At 43.3% G+C, this 17907-nt stretch overlaps 1 protein-coding gene across 9 annotated transcripts in view; it reads left to right on the top strand.

Annotated features, from left to right (window-relative positions):
- Nucleotides 1-17907, top strand: part of GON4L (gon-4 like) — a 240991-nt gene that overhangs the window by 59259 nt on the left and 163825 nt on the right. For all 9 annotated transcript variants that reach the window (XR_004179950.1, XM_031658588.1, XM_031658636.1 and 6 more), the window contains 6 exons: nt 4539-4579; nt 5786-5889; nt 11746-11944; nt 12778-12864; nt 14079-14250; nt 16075-16219. Coding sequence is in view for 8 of the 9 variants with exons in the window: in XM_031658588.1 (XP_031514448.1) it covers nt 4539-4579; nt 5786-5889; nt 11746-11944; nt 12778-12864; nt 14079-14250; nt 16075-16219 (748 nt within the window). In the remaining variant the exon portion in view is untranslated. The remainder of the gene's footprint in view (nt 1-4538; nt 4580-5785; nt 5890-11745; nt 11945-12777; nt 12865-14078; nt 14251-16074; nt 16220-17907) is intronic.

Genomic DNA, 17907 nt, shown 5'->3' with positions numbered 1-17907 from the left:
AGATCAGCCTGGGCAACATACTGAGACCCCATCTCTACAGAAAGTTTAAAAATTATCTGGGTGCAGTGGTGTGTGCTTGTAGTCCCAGCTACTCGGGAGACAGAGTCAGGAGGATCCCTTGAGCCCACAAGTTCACGCAGTGAGCTGTGATTACACCACTGCCACTGCACTCCAGCCTGGGTGACAGAGTGAGAGTTTGTCTCAAATGAATAAGTAAAAAATAGTACGGTATAACAACTATTTACGTAGCATTTACATTGTATTAGGTGATAAGTAATCTAGAGATAAGGTATACAGGAGGATGTGTGTAGATTATATGCAAATACTACACCATTTTTGTATAAGAGACTTGAGTATCCTCAGATTTTGGTATCCATGGGCTCCTGGAACCAATCTCCACATATACTGAGGGATGACTTTATTTGCCTTATCATGCAGCTGTCCATCTCCCTGTCCGTCTGTGGATGCATCTTAGTTTTCAAATGCATTTCAGAGTAAATTATACTTCACCTTTTTTTTTTTTAATTCAAACGAGGTCTGTGTTGCATGGGTTGGTCTTGAACTCTTGCAGTCTAGTGATCCTCCCAGCTCAACCTCCTGACCAGCTGAGATTACAAGCGTGCACAATGACACAGTGGCACCTGACTATATGTCATTTTTTTTTTTTTTTGGAGACAGAGTCTCACTCTGGAGTGCAGTGGTACGATCTCGGCTCACTGCAACCTCCGCCTCCCAGGTTCAAGAAATTCTCCTGCGTCAGCCTCCAGGGTAGCTGGGATTACAGGCTCGCACCACCATGTCTGTCTAATTTTTGTATTTTTAGTAGAGACGGGGTTTCACCATCTTGGCCAGGCTGGTCTCGAACTCCTGACCTCGTGATCCGCCCACCTCTGCCTCCCAAAGTGCTGCGATTACAGGCATGAGCCTATACTTCGCACCCAACCACTTACCGCCATAATGAACTGGGCTTCGATGTTGTTGCCGAAGCTTATTTTTGGGGCCAGATCTGTATCCACCCAGGCTGGGGTGCGGTGCGGTAGCGATCTCGGCTCACTGCAAACCTCCGCCTCCCGGTTCCGCGCCATTCTCCTGCCTCCAGCCTCGAATCAGCTGGGACTACAGAAACATCCCGCCACCGCCCGGCTGGATTTTTTGTATTTTTAGTAGAGGCGGGGTTTCACCATGGCCAGCCAGGATGGTCGATCCTCTGGCCTGCGTAATCCACCGCCTCGGCCTCCCAAAGTGCTGGGATTACAGGCTTGAGCCACCGCGCCCGGCCATGACTTATTTTTATAGGTGATTTTACACACAGTGTATCACACACATCTTAAGTGTACCATTTAATGAATTTTGACATGTGTATACCTGTGTGACCCAAATCCCTATCAGGATATAGAATCCTCACCCCAGAAAGTTTCATGCCCCTTCCAAGTCAATCCCGACACCATCCCCTCAGAGGCAACCACTGTTTTGATTTTTTTTTCTTAATCACAGGTTAAATTTGCCAGTTTTAGAACCTCACATAAATGGAATCATATAGGATGTGCTTTGTGTGTATGTATGGCTTCTTTCACTCAGCATAATATTTTTGAGATTCATTTCTGTTGCATGTGTCATTAGTTTGTTCCCTTTTATTGTTGACTATAATTTCATTGTGTAAATATACTACAGATTATCTATTTTTGTGTTGATCATCTGGGCTGTTTTTAATTTTGGGTAATGTTGAATAAAGCTGGTCTGAACTATTTTGTGCAAGTCTTTGTGGAAATGCTTCATTTCTGTCTCTCATTTGTCCCCACTTATGAATTAGAAAAGGCATATTTCATTTCTCTTGGGTCAGCTATATAGGAGATAAATCACTGGATCACGGGATAGGTATGTTTAGTTTTATGAGAAATTGCCAGACCATTTTCCAAAGTGGCTTTCCATTTTACGTTCTCATTAGAGTTCCATTTGCTCTACATCCTCAGCAACTTTTGGATTTTAATTTTTTTTGTTGGCTGGGCATGGTGGTGCACGCCTGTAATCCCAGCACTTTGGGACACTGAGGCAGGCAGATCACTTGAGGTCAGGAGTTCAAGACCAGCCTGGGCAACGTAGTGAAACACTGTCGCTACTAAAACTACAAAAAATTAGCCAGGCATGGTGAATGAGAATTGCTTGAAGCCCGACGGTGGAGGTTGCAGTGAGCTGAGATCGCGCCATTGCACTCCAGCCTGGGTGACAAGAGTGAGACTCAGTCTCAAAAAAAAAAAAATTAAAAAAAAAATTAAATTACTTAATTGATTTTGTTTTTGTTTTTGTTTTTTTTTCGTGTTTGAGACAGAGTCTCACTCTGTCTCCCAAGCTAGAGTGCAGTGGTATGATCTCCAGTCAGCGTAGCCTCTGCCTCCCGGGTTTAAGTGATTCTTGTGCCTCAGCCTCCCAAGTAGCTGGGATTACAGGAATGTGCAACCATGCCCGACTAATTTATCTATTTATTTATTTATTTTCGAGATGGAGTCTCACCCTGTTGCCCAGGCTGGAGTGCATTAGTGCTTATTGGCTCAGTGCAGCCTCCACCTCCTGGGTTCAAGTGAGTCTCCTGCCTCAGCCTCCCGAGTAGCTGGGATTCCAGGTGTGTGCCACCATGCCTGGCTAATTGTTGTATTTTTAGTAGAGGCGGGGTTTCACCATGTTGGTCAGACTGGTATCGAACTCCTAACCTCAGGTGATCTGCCTGCCTCGGCCTCCTGAAGTGCTGGAATTAGAGGTGTGAGCCACCACCCCTGGCCTGGATCTTAATTTTTTTAATGTCCTCCTAAGAAGGGCCTTTATAAAATTGTTCACAGTCTTGCAGACATAGTGTTAGACTCTGCTCTAGTTCAGTGATATGTTTGCCTTGTTGGTTATGAGCCCTATTTTGGAGCAGCTGTGTCTTCTTGAACTTGATGTCAACCAAAACTTTTTTTTTTTTTTTTTACCTCAGATTTTTGTACCAACCAAAACTTTCAGGTCTTTTTCACATTATTTTTAAGCCACGTCACCTTTTCATGTAGTTAATAAACTGATCTTTAAAACTCTTAACTGTAGGACTGGGCACCATGGCTCACACCTGTAATCCCAACACTTAGGGAGGCCAAGGTGGGAGGATCACTGGAACTAAGGAGTTTGAGACCAGCCTGGGCAACATAGCAAGATGCTGTCTCTATTTAAAACAAAAACAAAAACAAAAACATTCTTAAACATGGAACTTTAAATTTATCCCTATATGTTCCATCCAGTTGATTTGAGAAAATATAATTTAGAATTTTCCATCAGTTGGATTGGCAGTCCCTTTCAGCTTTACATCATCTACAGATTTGTTAAGTATGTTCTCTGGGTCTTTTAAGTCACTGATGGAGTTCTTGAATAGTTCAGATCCAAAGACAGCGTCCTATAAAACCCTGTTGGAAACTTGTCTTTCTCTCTGTCTCTTTTTTTTTAGACAGTATCTTGCTCTGTCGCCTAGGCTGGAATGCAGGGGCATGATCTCAGCCACACTGCAGCCTCTGCCTCCTGGACTCGAGATTCTCTCACCTCAGCCTCTTGAGTAGCTGGGACTGCAGGTGTGCACCACCAAGCCCAGCTAAATTTTTTTGTAGAGATATGGTTTCAACATTTTACCCAGGCTAGGAGACTCGTCTCTTGATTCCATTCAGTACTGTGTGGATTTGGATAGGCCATCTAATTATAAAATCGTCTAGCTCACATTTTTTCCTGTCTTCTTCCTTTTAGAATTTAAGCTTCATGCGAATAGATCTCTGTCTCCTCTCTCATTCTCTCATATATCCCAAGCATCTAAAAAGCGTAGTGCTCCATAAATGCTTTTTGTTGTTGTTGTTTTTGTTTTTTTTTTTTTAGACAGGGTCTTGCTCTATCGCCCAAGCTGGAGTGCAGTGGTGCAATCTCAGCTCACTGCAAGCTCCACCTCCTGGGTTCAAGCCGTTCTCCTGCCTCAGCTTCCTAAGTAGCTGGGACTACAGGCACCCACCACCATGGCCGGCTAATTTTTTGTATTTTTAGTAGAGAGCCTCCCAAAGTGGTGGGATTACAGGCGTGAGCCACCGCACCCGGCCTCGATAAATGTTTTTGAATAAATGAAGGAAGGATAGCCAGTCATAGTGGCTCACGCCTGTAATCCCACCAGTTTGGGAGGCCGAGTTGGGCTGATCGCTTGAGCTCAGGAGTTCGAGACCAGCCTGGTGAAACCTCATCTCTACAAAATATACAAAACTTAGCCGGGTGTGGCGGCATGCGTCTGTGGTCCCAGCTACTTGGGGAGCTGAGGTGGGAGGATCGATTGGACCAGGGAGGGGATGCAGAGGTTGCAGTGAGCCGAGATCGCGCCACTGAGCTCCAGCCTGAGTGACATAGCGAGACCCATCTCAAAAAAAAGAAGGATAGATATGAAGAATTTGTCATTCCTTGTTGAAAACATTATACATTGTCTTCCTGGAATTCTTCCTTATTTTAAAATCTAATTTATACCAACAACATACTGTTTGGCTTTCTTGCAGAAAAGGAAGTAAATGAGCTGATGGAAGAGCTGTTTGAAACTGTGAGTAATGATTCTCAAGTGAGAACATGGGATTGTAAGTCAGTTCTCCAGCAAGATGTGTCATTTGGTCTCTGTGATGCTCCTTCTAGGAGAGGGGTCTGACTGAACCAATTCTACTTTTAGTCTACCTGGGAAAGAACATAATGACAAGGGAATTTTTCTAACTGCTAGACTCTTGATTATATACATGTATGTTGTTCTTACTAACATTTTCCTTGAAACTTCTTTTTTTTTGAGGGGGGTTTCACTCCGTCACCCAAGCTAAAGTGCAGTGGTGAAATTACAGCTCACAGCAGCCTTGACCTTCTAGGCTTAAGCAGTCCTCTGTCTAAGCCTCGTGAGTAGCTGGGACATACCAACACACCCAGCTAATTATTTTATTTGTAGAGACAGGGTCTTACCACATTGCCCAGGCTGTTATGGAACTTCTGGGCTCAAGCAATTTTCCTGCATTGGGCCTCCCAAAGTGCTGGAATTATAGGTATGAGCCAGCATGCCTGGCCCCTTGAAAATTTTTGATGACTTCCCCGGTGTGTCCTTAAAGATTGTCAACTAGTTTTAAACTACTTTGTGCACAAATAATTACCTTTTTCTTAAATTTGTCTCAAAAGGTATTTCTCTTTAAGAGATTGATCATTTTGAGGCTGGGTGTGGTGGCTCACGCCTGTAATCCCAGCACTTTGGGAGGCCACAGCGGGTGGATCATCTGAGGTCAGGAGTTTGAGACCAGCCTGGCCAACATGATGAAGCCTTGTCTCTACTAAAAGTACAAATATTAGGCATGGTGGCAGGCACCTGTAGTCACATTTACTGCAGAGGCTGAGGCAGGAAAATCACTTGAATCTGGGAGGTGGAGGTTGCAGTAAGCCCAGATCGTGCCACTGCACTCCAGCCTGGGCGATAGAGCAAGACTGTAAGACTCCGTCTCAAAAAAAAAAAAAGAGAGAGATTGATAATTTTGAGTTATCCATGCTCTGTCCTTACTGTTACGAGTTGACTGGTTGAATGACTTCTTTCTTGGCATAATAGCCATCCTAAGTGTGGGTTTGTGGGAGTCCTGAAGTGAGAAGGTTCTGACATTGGCTCTTTCTGGGTGCCAGCATTATTAAAGTCTTGTAATCTGTAGTTTTCACTCTTTCTTTCCAATACTGGAGCAACATTCGAGACCCATTCCCCAGGAAAACCCTCCCTTCCCTTTGCCCACAGTTCCAAGATGAGATGGGATTCTCCAACATGGAAGATGACGGCCCAGAAGAGGAGGAGCGTGTGGCTGAGCCTCGACCTAACTTTAACACTCCTCAAGCTCTACGGTAGGCTAGTTGAAAGACCTTGAGATTTGGAATAGAGGAAAAGTTTATTTCTGAAAAGGTTTTCAGAAGTTGCAGTTAACAATTTTTCATCCCCACCCAGCTTCTGTTACTGATGTAAGGATGCAGAGCCCTGTCAGGAGTTAGGTGTCAGGTGAAGTCTCCTTGGTATGGGGCAGTGCAGCTGTAGGCCAAGCTGTATCTGTTTGGGAAGGGAGAAAAAACAGTAGCTGGCATCCATATCCACTTCTCCAGGTGAGTGGTGCTGGAGAGGTATGTAGGAATTTATGTGGCCAGACACACAAACTACCCCATATTGTAATATCGAGTCTGTCCCTTTCGTTCTTTTTATGTGCCATTAATATTTGCTAAATGTGACTGAAACTTTGTTAGTCACCTAGGCATTAGTGGAGCAAACCCTGAAGCACCTGCAGTAAGGAGTCTGAAACGTATGTGCTGACGTTTCTGCCTGAGGTTGGCACTTGTGTTACAGCATCCAGAAAGTAGAGGCTTTAATTTTTTCCTCATTTTCTGGTGGATTTGCATCTGCGCTTTATTCTATTGTTGTTCATTGCGAGTAGCAGCATATAGTCATTAGATGGATGGCTAGAGATCAGGATGCATTTTGTGCTGTAAGTGGAACTAAGCAAAGAGAATAGACCCTCTTAATTAGTCATGTGTCCTAACAGCATTACTACCCAAGTAGAAAGCTTGGGATTTATCTGAAAGCTAGACCTTTAGGGATTTTCCAGTTTAGTAAAAAAAGATAAGATATGCCAACCAATGTCTAAAAACTAGAAATACCAGTAATTCTCCATTACAACAAATATCACAGTACAACTACATCAAAAACCTCAAGATTGCTAAGTCAGTATTTGACCCATTATTTTAAGTTACAGCTCATAGAACAAAATTCCATTCTGCTATGAATGGAACCATTCATCCTGGGAACATATAATGGGATTTGATCTATAAACGTGTTTTGGTTCTGCTGATCAACTCTTTGTAACTTCTTAAAATTTGGGAAGTATAGGCCGGGCGTGGTGGCTCACGCCTGTAATCCCAGCACTTTGGGAGGCCGAGGCGGGGGGATCACCTCAGGTCAGGAGTCGAGACCAGTCTGGCCAACATGGTGAAACCACATCTCTACTAAAAATACAAAAATTAGTCAGGCATGGTGGCGGGTGTCTGTAATCTCAGCTACTCGGGAGGCTGAGGCAGGAGAATCGCTTGAACCCGGAAAGCGGAGGTTGCAGTGAGCCGAGATGACAGCCTGCGTGTCAGAGAGAGACTCTGTCTCAAAAAAATAAAATAAGTAAAATTTGTAAAGTATAGAAATAATTTAAAACTCCTGTTAGAATTCAGTTACCTTCTGGTATTCAGTAGAATAGTCATATATCATCTCATGGTGATACATTCTGTGAAATGTTATCATTAAACGATTTCATCATTGTGTAAATGTAGAAAGCACTTGGATAAACCTTGATGGTTTAGCCTACAGCATACCTAGGCTATATGGTATAACACATTGCTCCCAGGCCACAAACCTGTATAGCATGTTATTCTGCTGAATACTGTAGGCAGTTGTAACACAGTGGTAAGTACATATGTATGTAAACATAGAAAAGATACAATAATCTTATGGAACCACCTCTGAATATGTGGTTCATTGTTGACTGAAACATTATGTGGCACATGACTGTACTTGGGCAGTTGCTGCTTTTCTTTCGGTTGCAAATGCAAACCTGTTATAATCTTTGACTCAATAAAGCATCCTGGATTCTGTAAGTCCATAGATAGTAAAAACATCTTAAAACACAATAAAGAAGAGAGAAAAAAAAAAGAACAAAACAAAAACCCTGGGAAAGTGAGTTATCTGTGCCTCCCTTATCAGTTATCCAAGTAATATTTATTAAAAGCAGGTGCAAGGCCACGTGTGGTGACTCACACCTGTAATCCCAGCACTTTGGGAGGCTGAGGCGGGCAAATCACCTGAGGTCACGAGTTCCAGACCAGCCTGGTCAACATGGTAAAACCCCATCTCTACTAAAAATATAAAAATTAGCTGGGTGTGGTGGCACGTGCCTGTAATCCCAGCTACTTGGGAGGCTGAGGCAGGAGAAACGCTTGAACCTGGGAGGCAGAGGTTGCACTGAGTCGAGATTGTGCCACTGCACTCCAGCCTGGGTGACAGAGTGAAACTGCCTCTCAAAAAATAATAATAGGCCGGATGTGGTGGCTCACACCAGTAATCCCAGCACTTTGGGAGGCCAGGGCGGTCAGATCACGAGGTCAGGAGTTTGAGACCAGCCTGACCAACATGGTGAAACCCCGTCTCTACTAAAAATATAAAAATTAGCCAGGCATGGTAGCACACGCCTGTAATCCCAGCTACTCAGGAGACTGAGGCAAGAGAATCGCTTGAACCCAGGAGGCAGAATTTGCAATGAGCCAATGTCACGCCACTGCACTCCGTACTGGGAGACAGAGATGCCGTCTCAAAAAAGAAAGAAAGAAAGAAAAAAAAAACAATAATAATAATTATAGGTCGGGCGCAGTGACTCGTGCCTGTAATCCCAGCACTTTGGGATGTTGAAGCGGGCATATTACCTGAGGTCAGAAGTTCGAGACCACCCTGGCCAACATAGCAAAACCCTGTCTCTACTAAAAATGCAAAAAAATTAGTCGGACGTGTTGGCAGGTGCCTGTAATCCCCGCTACTTGGGAGGCTGAGGCAGGAGAATCGCTTGAACCTGGGAGGCAGAGGTTGCAGTGAGGCAAGACCGCTCCATTGCACTCCAGCCTGGGCAACATGAACGAAACTCCATCTCAAAAAAAAAAAAAATTAATAATAATAATAAATACAACTACGTGCAGGCTATGTTTCCATTACCTACTTTTTTATGCTTCTGGGCTTCTGTTCCTTTAGTGGTAGTAGTGCAGGTGATCAGGTTTTCAGTTCTCAGAAGATTGTATAAGACAGTCCCACAGGCTTTAGGTTTTTACCCTGTGCTGCCCAAACCCACAGTAAATACTATAAAAGAAAGCATAATTTTTATCCCCAATAGATAAATGATAACTTTTTAAAATTAACTATTGAAAACATTTATCTATTGCTGTAATATTGGAGATGACTTGAAATATGATAACCTGCTTGTTGTAGCTACATCAACAGGTCTTATCCTGATTGCATAGGGTATCAGCACGTGCTTAATCATTTAAGTATCTTATTCTCCTTTTATTTCAGAACTGTCATGCTGGGTTTTTCCATTTTTGCTTCAGCCCTAGGAACAGTCTCTCAGGAGGGTAGGGGTGGGAAGTTAGAGTTAGGAACCTTAGAAGAGGAATTTATTTGTTTATTTATTTTATTCTATTCTATTCTATTCTATTCTATTCTATTCTATTCTATTTTTTTGGAACAGAGTCTTGCTCTGTTGCCCAGGCTAGAGTGCAGTGGCGCAATCTTGGCTCACTGCAACCTCTGCCTCCTGGGTTCAAGCGATTCTCCTGCCTCAGCCTCGCGAGTAGCTGGGATTATAGGCACGCATCACCACAGCCGGCTAATTTTTGTATTTTTTCGTAGAGACAGGGTTTCACCATGTTAGCCAGGCTAGTCTCGAACCACTGATTTCAAGTGATCCACCTGCCTTGGCCTCCCAAATTGCTGGGATTACAGGCGTGAGCCACCACGCCCGACTGTTTCTTGACCTTTTAATAATTGTCATTCTGACTGGCAAGCCTTGCTTTCTTAAACAAGTCAAAAATCTTCTAGCATGAAGCAGGAAAAGGATATACTAAAATAAGTAATGGTAGTTCACATGAACAGAACTGAGTGGTTAGTTCAAATATTACCCTACTGCTCTCCATGAAGGTATTTTCTCTTAGCCCTTTAAATTCCTCTTCCTGGCTGGGTGCAGTGGCTCCCACCTGTAATCCCAGCAATTTGGGAGTTCGAGGTGGGTGGATCACTTGAGGTCAGTCATTCGAGACTAGCCTGGCTAACGTGGTGAAACCCTGTCTCTACAGAAAATACAAAGATTAGCTGGCCGTGGTGATGCATGCCTGTAATCCCAGCTACTCAGGAGGCTGAGGCAGGAGAATCACTTGAACCCGGGAGGCAGAGGTTGCAATGAGCTGAGATCATGCCACTGCACTCCAGCCTGGGCAACACAGCAAGACTCCATTTCAAAAAATAAATAAATAAATAAATAAGCAAATAAATTCCTCTTCTAAGGTTCCAAACCCTAATTTCCCACCCCTACCCTCCTGAGAGACTTTTTTCAAAAACTTAGCATGTCAGTTCTGAAGTAAAAGGAGAATAAGATACTTAAGTAATTAAGCATGTGCTGATACCCTATGCAGTCAGGATAAGATCTTTTGGCCGGGCGTGGTGGCTCACGCCTGTAATCCCACCACTTTGGGAGGCCGAGGCAGGTGGATCATGAGGTCAAGAGATCGAGACCATCCTGGCCAACATGGTGAAACCCCATCTCTACTAAAAATACAAAAATTAGCTGGAGCGTGGTGGTGCATGCCTGTAGTCCCAGCGACTCGCGAGGCTGAGGCAGGAGAATCACTTGAACCAGGGAGGCGGAGGTTGCAGTGAGCCGAGATCATGCCACTATACTCCAGCTTGGCATCCGAGTGAGACTTCGTCTGAAAAGAAAAAAAAATCTGTTTATGTAGCTACAACAAGCAGGTTCTCATATTTCAAGGAATCCGCAATATTATAGCAATAGATAAATAAGAAAATGTAGTATTCCACCATGGAATACTATATAGCCATAAAAAGGTATGATATCACATCCCTTTCAGGGACATGGATGGAGGTGAAGCCATCAGCAAACTAACATAATAACAGAAAAACAATACCGCATGTTCTCACTTATAAGTAGGAACTGAACAATGAGAACACATGGACGCAGGGTGGGGAACAGCACACACTGGGGCCTGTTGGGGGGGTGGGGGAAGGGAGAGGATCAGGATAAACTGCTGATGCAGCTGGGCTTAATACCAAGGTGATGGGTTGATAGGTGCAGCAAAACACCAAGTCACACGTTTACCTGTGTAACAAACCTGCATGTCCTGCACATGTATTCCGAAACTTAAAATTTTGAGGGCCAGCCATGGTGGCTTATGCCTGTAATCCCAGCACTTTGGGAAGCTGAGATGAGTGGATCATGAGGTCAGGAGATAGAGACTGTCCTGGCTAACACAGTGAAACCCCATCTCTACTAAAAATACAAAAAATTAGCTGGGTGTGGTGGCACGTGCGTATAGTCCCAGCTACTTGAGAGGGTAAGGCAGGAGAATCGCTTGAACCCGGGAGGCAGAGGTTGCAGTGAGCTGAGATCACACCACTGCATTCCAGCCTGGGCGACAGAGCGAGACTGTGTCACAAAAAAAAAAAAAAAAAAAATTAAATTTTGAAAAAAAAATGCAAGACAGTGCAGCCTGAGTGGATAGCGAAATGGGACAAGCTGAACCTGGGATGGGAATAACAAGTAAATAAGGGAAGAAATGAGAATGATGAGTTCCCACCAGCTCCTTGGCTGCTTTCTTACCCATATATTTCTCTGTTCCTAGCATTTTGATTTTTTCTTCATTTGTATATTATTTAGAAGAGGAATTGTAGAGGAATGGGATGGAATGTAATATAGAATCATCATATTTGATGCATGCTAACTACTTTGGGAAAAGATTTGTATAAGGCTGGGAGTTTGATTGTTGAGTAAAGTGAGTTGTCAGATTAGAAGACAATGAAAATTGTTCAGATTCTTTGCTCATCATTAGAACAAATTGGATGTGTTGTGGACCTAGGGAAACACTCAAATTCAGTCATCTCCCTGTTGGGAATAGGTTTGAGGAACCACTGGCCAACTTGCTAAATGAACAACATCGGACAGTGAAGGAGCTATTTGAACAGCTGAAGATGAAGAAATCTTCAGCCAAACAGCTGCAGGAAGTAGAGAAGGTTAAACCCCAGAATGAGAAAGTTCATCAGACTCTGATTCTGGACCCAGCACAGAGGAAGAGACTCCAGCAGCAGATGCAGCAGGTAAGACTTTTCTTGGTCGTGTTAATATTGGATTATACCAAGGCCTAACTCTGAGGCCAGAAATTAACAGCTTTGTAAAAGTCAGTGATAGTTACCTTACCACCTGCTAAAACCATAGTATCTTCACATCTAGGAGCTCGAGAAGTCATCATGTTCATGCCCTATGGCTCAAGGAAGAGAGCATACAAGGATACTAATGGTATTCAGAAATACAGATTTCAAAGAGTCCTTAGTAATCTATTCTGAAATCTAACAACCTTCACTGTGAGAAGTAGGTTTTTTTTTCCTTTTTCTAATCTCAGTCCCTCTGGATTAAGATTAAGCTTCCTCTCGTTCTGTCATTTCGTTCAAGGGAACATGTCTGAGAGATTTATGCCAAGATTCTATGTTGTTCTCATACTCCTTTCAGAAAGCAAAATATATGTGATAAAGTTGCAAACATCTTAGTTATTGTCTCTCTGGGGGCTGGGTTATGGTGACTCACACCTGTAAACCCAGCACTTTGGGAAACTGAAGTGGGAGGATTGCTTGAGCCAGGGAGTTCAAGAGCAACCTGGGCAACATAGTGCGACCCTGTCTCTACAAAAAATAAAAATACATTAGCCAGGCATGGTGCCATGCACCTGTGGTCCCAGCTACTCAGGAGGCTGAGGTGGGAGGATTGCTTGAGCACAGGAGGTTGAGAGGGCGTGGAGCCATGATTGCATCACTGCACAGCAGCCTAGGTGACAGAGAGAGATCCTGTCTCCAAGAAGAAAAAAAAAAAATCTCTCTGGGTTCCTGAAATGACAGTGTGGCAACATGTCACTTCATTATTTTCTTTCCATCCCCAGCACGTTCAGCTCTTGACCCAAATCCACCTTCTTGCCACCTGCAACCCCAATCTCAGTCCAGAGGCCAGTACCACCAGGATATTTCTTGTAAGTTTCCAAATATCCCTAACTCTAAAGACTAGAGTGTGAAATTAGCTTGGCAGGTTATTTCTCACAGTTATTCACTGATCATAATCTGTATTTATTCTTCTCTCTTGGGTGTTTTTGATTGCTTTGCCTACTTTCTGTTAAGGCTTCCTGTGTTTGCTGAGAGAACATAAGCCACTGATTCCCATGAAAGGATAAGGAGTGTATTCAATTTTCTTAGTACTGTCCTTCTGATATTTTTATTGAATCCTCCTTATCTTTAGATCCAACCTAACTTCTTAGGTTTTTTGGTACCACTGTTCCTTTTATAGATGTTGAGACTGGGCACGGTGGCTATCCCTGTAATCCCAGCACTTTGAGAGGCCAAAGCAGGCAGATTGCGTGACCCCAGTAGTTCGAGACCAGCTGGGGCAACATGCTGAAAGCCCATCTCTACAAAATACAAAAATTAGCCAGATGTGGTGCGTACCTGTAGTCTCAGCTACTTGGGAGGCAGAGATGGAAGGATAGCTTGAGCCTGGGAGGTAGGGGTTGCAGTGAGCTGAGATCGCGCCACTGCACTCCAGCCTGGGCGGCAGAGTGAGATCCGGTCTCAAAATAAATAATAAAATAAAAGTAATAGTCCTAATTCTTGGCTGGGTGCAGTGACTCATGCCTGTAATCTCAGCACCTTGGTAGGCTGAAGTGGCTGGATCGCTTGAGGTCAGGAGTTCGAGAACAGCTTGACCAACATGGTGAAATCCGGTCTCTACTTAAAATACAAAAAATAGCCGGGCATGCTGGAGGGCGCCTGTAATTAATCCCAGCTACTTGGGAGGTGGATGCAGAAGAATCGCTTGAGCCTGGGAAGTGGAGACTTCAGTGAGTCAAGATCGTACCATTACACTCCAGCCTGGGCGACAGAGTGAGACTCCGTCTCAAAAAAAAAAAAAAAAAATCTTCATTCTTCATAATCTTCATTCTAGTTCGAGAACTAGACCGTATATTCCTTAGTGTTTCTCACTAAGTCTAAAAGTAAACCCAAGAATACAATCCCTGAATATCTGGGAACTCAGGTGTAATCTTAACAGAGTAGTTTATTGTGAAAGACTTTATGATGATTTTTACCTGTTTTTATCTGTAGTAGGAAGGTCAGCTTCTCATTTAGATTCTGAAGGCTACTGGTATTAATTATCTGGAATTGTCTTAGATCTTCTTGTGTCCTGTTTTCCCAGAAAGAGCTGGGAACCTTTGCTCAAAGCTCCATCGCCCTTCACCATCAGTACAACCCCAAGTTTCAGACCCTGTTCCAACCCTGTAACTTGATGGGAGCTATGCAGCTTATTGAAGACTTCAGCACACATGTCAGCATTGACTGCAGCCCTCATAAAACTGTCAAGAAGACTGGTAGGAGACAGATGTGTCAGCTTTAAGTTTTTACTTGCGGTGAGAGGTGGTGGGAATCTCATCCCATAGATAACTTCCTAGGATACTTGCCTAGGAATGGAGGACACAGGACATTTGTAATTTCTTTCTTCTCTCTTTTATCCTCCCTTCGTACTCATTATCTGAGTTCTAGAATTACATGATAATCTCTGGGCCTGGGTAAGGCATGGAGGCAGTGGACAGTATAGGAGTATGGGAGGTAGAGATATGAGGCTCAGTGCTAAGAATTTGACTACAGCAATATGAGGGGTATTAGGAGTCAGATCAAAATAAACTGGGGCCTGGTAAAGATGAAAGTCAGGTAGTAAAGTTTGGTCATGTTTAGCTTTTTACTGTCTTCATTAAGTTTGGTCATGTTTAGCTTTTTCCTGTCTTCAACTAAGGCCAGGTGCTGTGGCTCACACCTATAATCCTAGTACTTTGGGAGGCCGAGTCAGGGGGAACACAAGGTCAGGAGATTGAGACCATCCTGGCTCACACAGTGAAACCCCGTCTCTACTAAAAATACAAAAATTAGCCAGGCGTGGGGGCACGCGCCTGTAGTCCCAGCTACTTGGGAGACTGAGGCAGGAAAATTGCTTGAACCCAGGAGGCAGAGGTTGCAGTGAGTCGAGATTGTGTCATTGCCCTCCAGCCTGGGCGACAGAGCGAGACTGCATCTCAAAAAAAAAAAAAAAAAATCAACTAACTTTATTTACCATACTGACTGCAGCGTAAGTGATATCTCCATTCTGAATGAAATGTTGACTTGGGAGTTACGCATAAATTAGAGATTATACATTTGCCGTGTTCAGTATTGTAAAGAAATTTGCAGGTTTAGATTCTACCTTGCGTTGGTTTAGTATTTTTTGAGAAAATATTTGCTATTTACTTAAGCCAAATATTTGCTTCTGATTTGTTTCCTGATTTAGCAAATTAGTTGTGGTTTGTTCTGGATTTGTGTTTGTCTTTGGATTCTATTTTAAATCCCTGAGTCTTATCGTTAAGTTGAATATAGTTGTATTTAAGTGTATTATATCGTAGACACAGATCCCAAACTACTTGAATAGCTGTATTAACTGATATGAAATGGTGATGAAAACTTGATTTAACACCAAATTATAATAATATCTTACACATCTGTTGACCTGTTGCTTTCTTCTGGGGATATAAAAATAACGCTTATGGAAGGAGAAATACGGATATAGTAGTTTTGTCTTTAGAATTGCAGAGGTTCCTGAAAGTGAGAGACTGAGAGAGGGAGAGAGAAATGAATGAGACTGAATTGTCTCATTCCTTTTATGGTTCTTTTGTTCCCAACCTCAGGAGGAATCTGGGAGAACTTAATGAAAGTTAAGTAAAAATCAAATAAAAGTAAAATTTGGAATACCAAATTTGTGAGGGAGATTAAAGAAGTTGGAATCTTATTCTGGAAGAAAGAAAGCATTGTTGAAGGTCTCTTATCCTTCGAGGATTTAAGGGGGGAAGGAGGTAAAACATTTTTGAGCATACACTATTGCCAGCTCCTTTTATTACTAGGTGCTTTTTAAGCGTTTGTTTTACTTAGTGAATAAAGTGTTCCATGTAAGAAAGAGCCAACTTTTATTGCCATTGAATGGGACTCCCTTTAGATACAATGTTAGCTTAAGAAAGACTGTGGAAACTCTTTGGGGAATGGTGGGCAGATGGGAGGGAAATCCAGTTAGATGAGGACAGCTCTACCTAAATGCAAAAATGCATTCACGGGCTTTTTGAAGCCCTGTTTTGTCTTAGAAGTTGATTTATCCGAGATTTATTTTCTTATAGCCAATGAATTTCCCTGTTTGCCAAAGCAAGTGGCTTGGATCCTGGCCACAAGCAAGGTTTTCATGTATCCAGAGTTACTTCCAGTGTGTTCCCTGAAGGCAAAGAATCCCCAGGATAAGATCGTCTTCACCAAGGCTGAGGACAAGTAAGTGTTTACTCTGGGGGATCAAAACAGCAGAATATCCCAAGGAGAAGACATAGTTCCTTTGAGGAGTTTAGGGGAAGTAAGATTTGTATAATAAAACATGGACACAAAAGACAAAAGGAAGAGCAGTATAGATGAGCAGAGCCCTCTAGGAGATGCTTGTTCTAGCAGTGCCAAATACTGCTTTTTGGGGGAATGTCACACACATTTGTAAAGCATTTTAGACCGGAGATGGTGGCTCCCACCTGTAGTCCCAACGCTTTGAAAGGCCAAGGCAGGAAGTTCGCTTTTATTTTATTTTATGTTATTTATTTATGTAGAGACAGGATCTTACTCTGTCACCCAGGCAATCACAGCTCACTGCAGCCTTGAACTCCTGAGATCAAGTGATCCTTGCACCTCAGCCTCCACGAAGCAGCTGGGACCCCAGGCGTGTGCCACCATACATGGCTTATTTTTTTGTGTGTGCAGATGAGGGTCTCTCTGTGTTATCCAGGCATCTTTCAAACTCCTGGACTCAAGGCATCCTCCCACCTTGGCCTCCCAAAGTGCTGGGATTACAGGCATGAGCCACCACACCCACCAGATTATGAACATTTTTATGGCCCTTTGTGCGTATTGCCACACTGTTATCAGCACATATGTATATATGCAACCACGATTATCTATGTTGTTAGAGGGTAGTATTGGTGCCGGTTTAAGTTGTCTGACAGGGTACCTATTCATTTTGTATTAGTTTTACTAGAATCATTCTCCTTCCTTTGTATTCTCTTTGAAGTTCCTTTGTGTTGTTAGTATACAGCTCATCATGATACAGCTCATCATGATCTCATTATTAATGATTTATGCCTAGTTTCTTATGTTCCCACGTAATTGTGAAGTATTTGATTTTTTTTAAATGGAGTCTCACTCTTGTCACCCAGGCTGGACTGCAGTGGTGCGATCTCGGCTCACTGCAACCTTCGCCCTCTGGGTTCAAGCAATTCTTCTGCCGAAGTAGCTGGGATTACAGGTGCTCACCACTATACCTGGCTATTTTTTGTATTTTTAGTAGAGATGGGGTATCACCATGTTGGCCCGGCTGGTCTCGAACTCCTGACCTCAAGTGATCTGCCTGCCTCGGCATCCCAAAGTGCTGGGATTACAGATGTGAGCCACTGTGCCTGGCCTTATTCTTACTTATAATACTTAATCAGTACTCACTAAGCATCTGAAATTTTCTATTGCGTAGTCACCAACTTGTACAAGAATTAGATTTAGAAAAAGTAGATTGGCCAGGCATGGTGGCTCATACCTGTAATACCAGCACTTTGAGAGGCTGAGGCAGGAGGATTGCTTGAGGCCAGGAGTTTAAGATCAGCCAGGGCAACAAAGTGAGAACTGGTCTCTACAAATAATGGAAGAAAAAAATTAGCCAGGCATGGTGGTTAACGTCTGTGGTCACAGATGCTTGGGAGGCTGAAGTGTGGGAATCGATTGAACCCAGGCATTCAAGGCTGCAGTGTACTGTAATCATGCCACTGCTCTCCAGCCTGGGTATCAGAGCAAGACCCTGTCTGAAAAAAATGAAAAGGTAGATTGGGTCACACACCATGGCTCATGCCTGTAATCCCAGCACTTTGGGAGGCTGAGACTAGAGAATCGTTTCAGCCTAGGAAGTAGAGGCTGCAGTGGGCTGCAGTTGTACC

Source organism: Papio anubis, chromosome 1, assembly GCF_008728515.1.
Source record: "Papio anubis isolate 15944 chromosome 1, Panubis1.0, whole genome shotgun sequence".
NCBI lineage: Eukaryota > Metazoa > Chordata > Mammalia > Primates > Cercopithecidae > Papio > Papio anubis.
The sequence above is the reverse complement of the archived record's forward strand: the minus strand, read 5'-3'. Positions and strand labels throughout refer to the sequence as shown.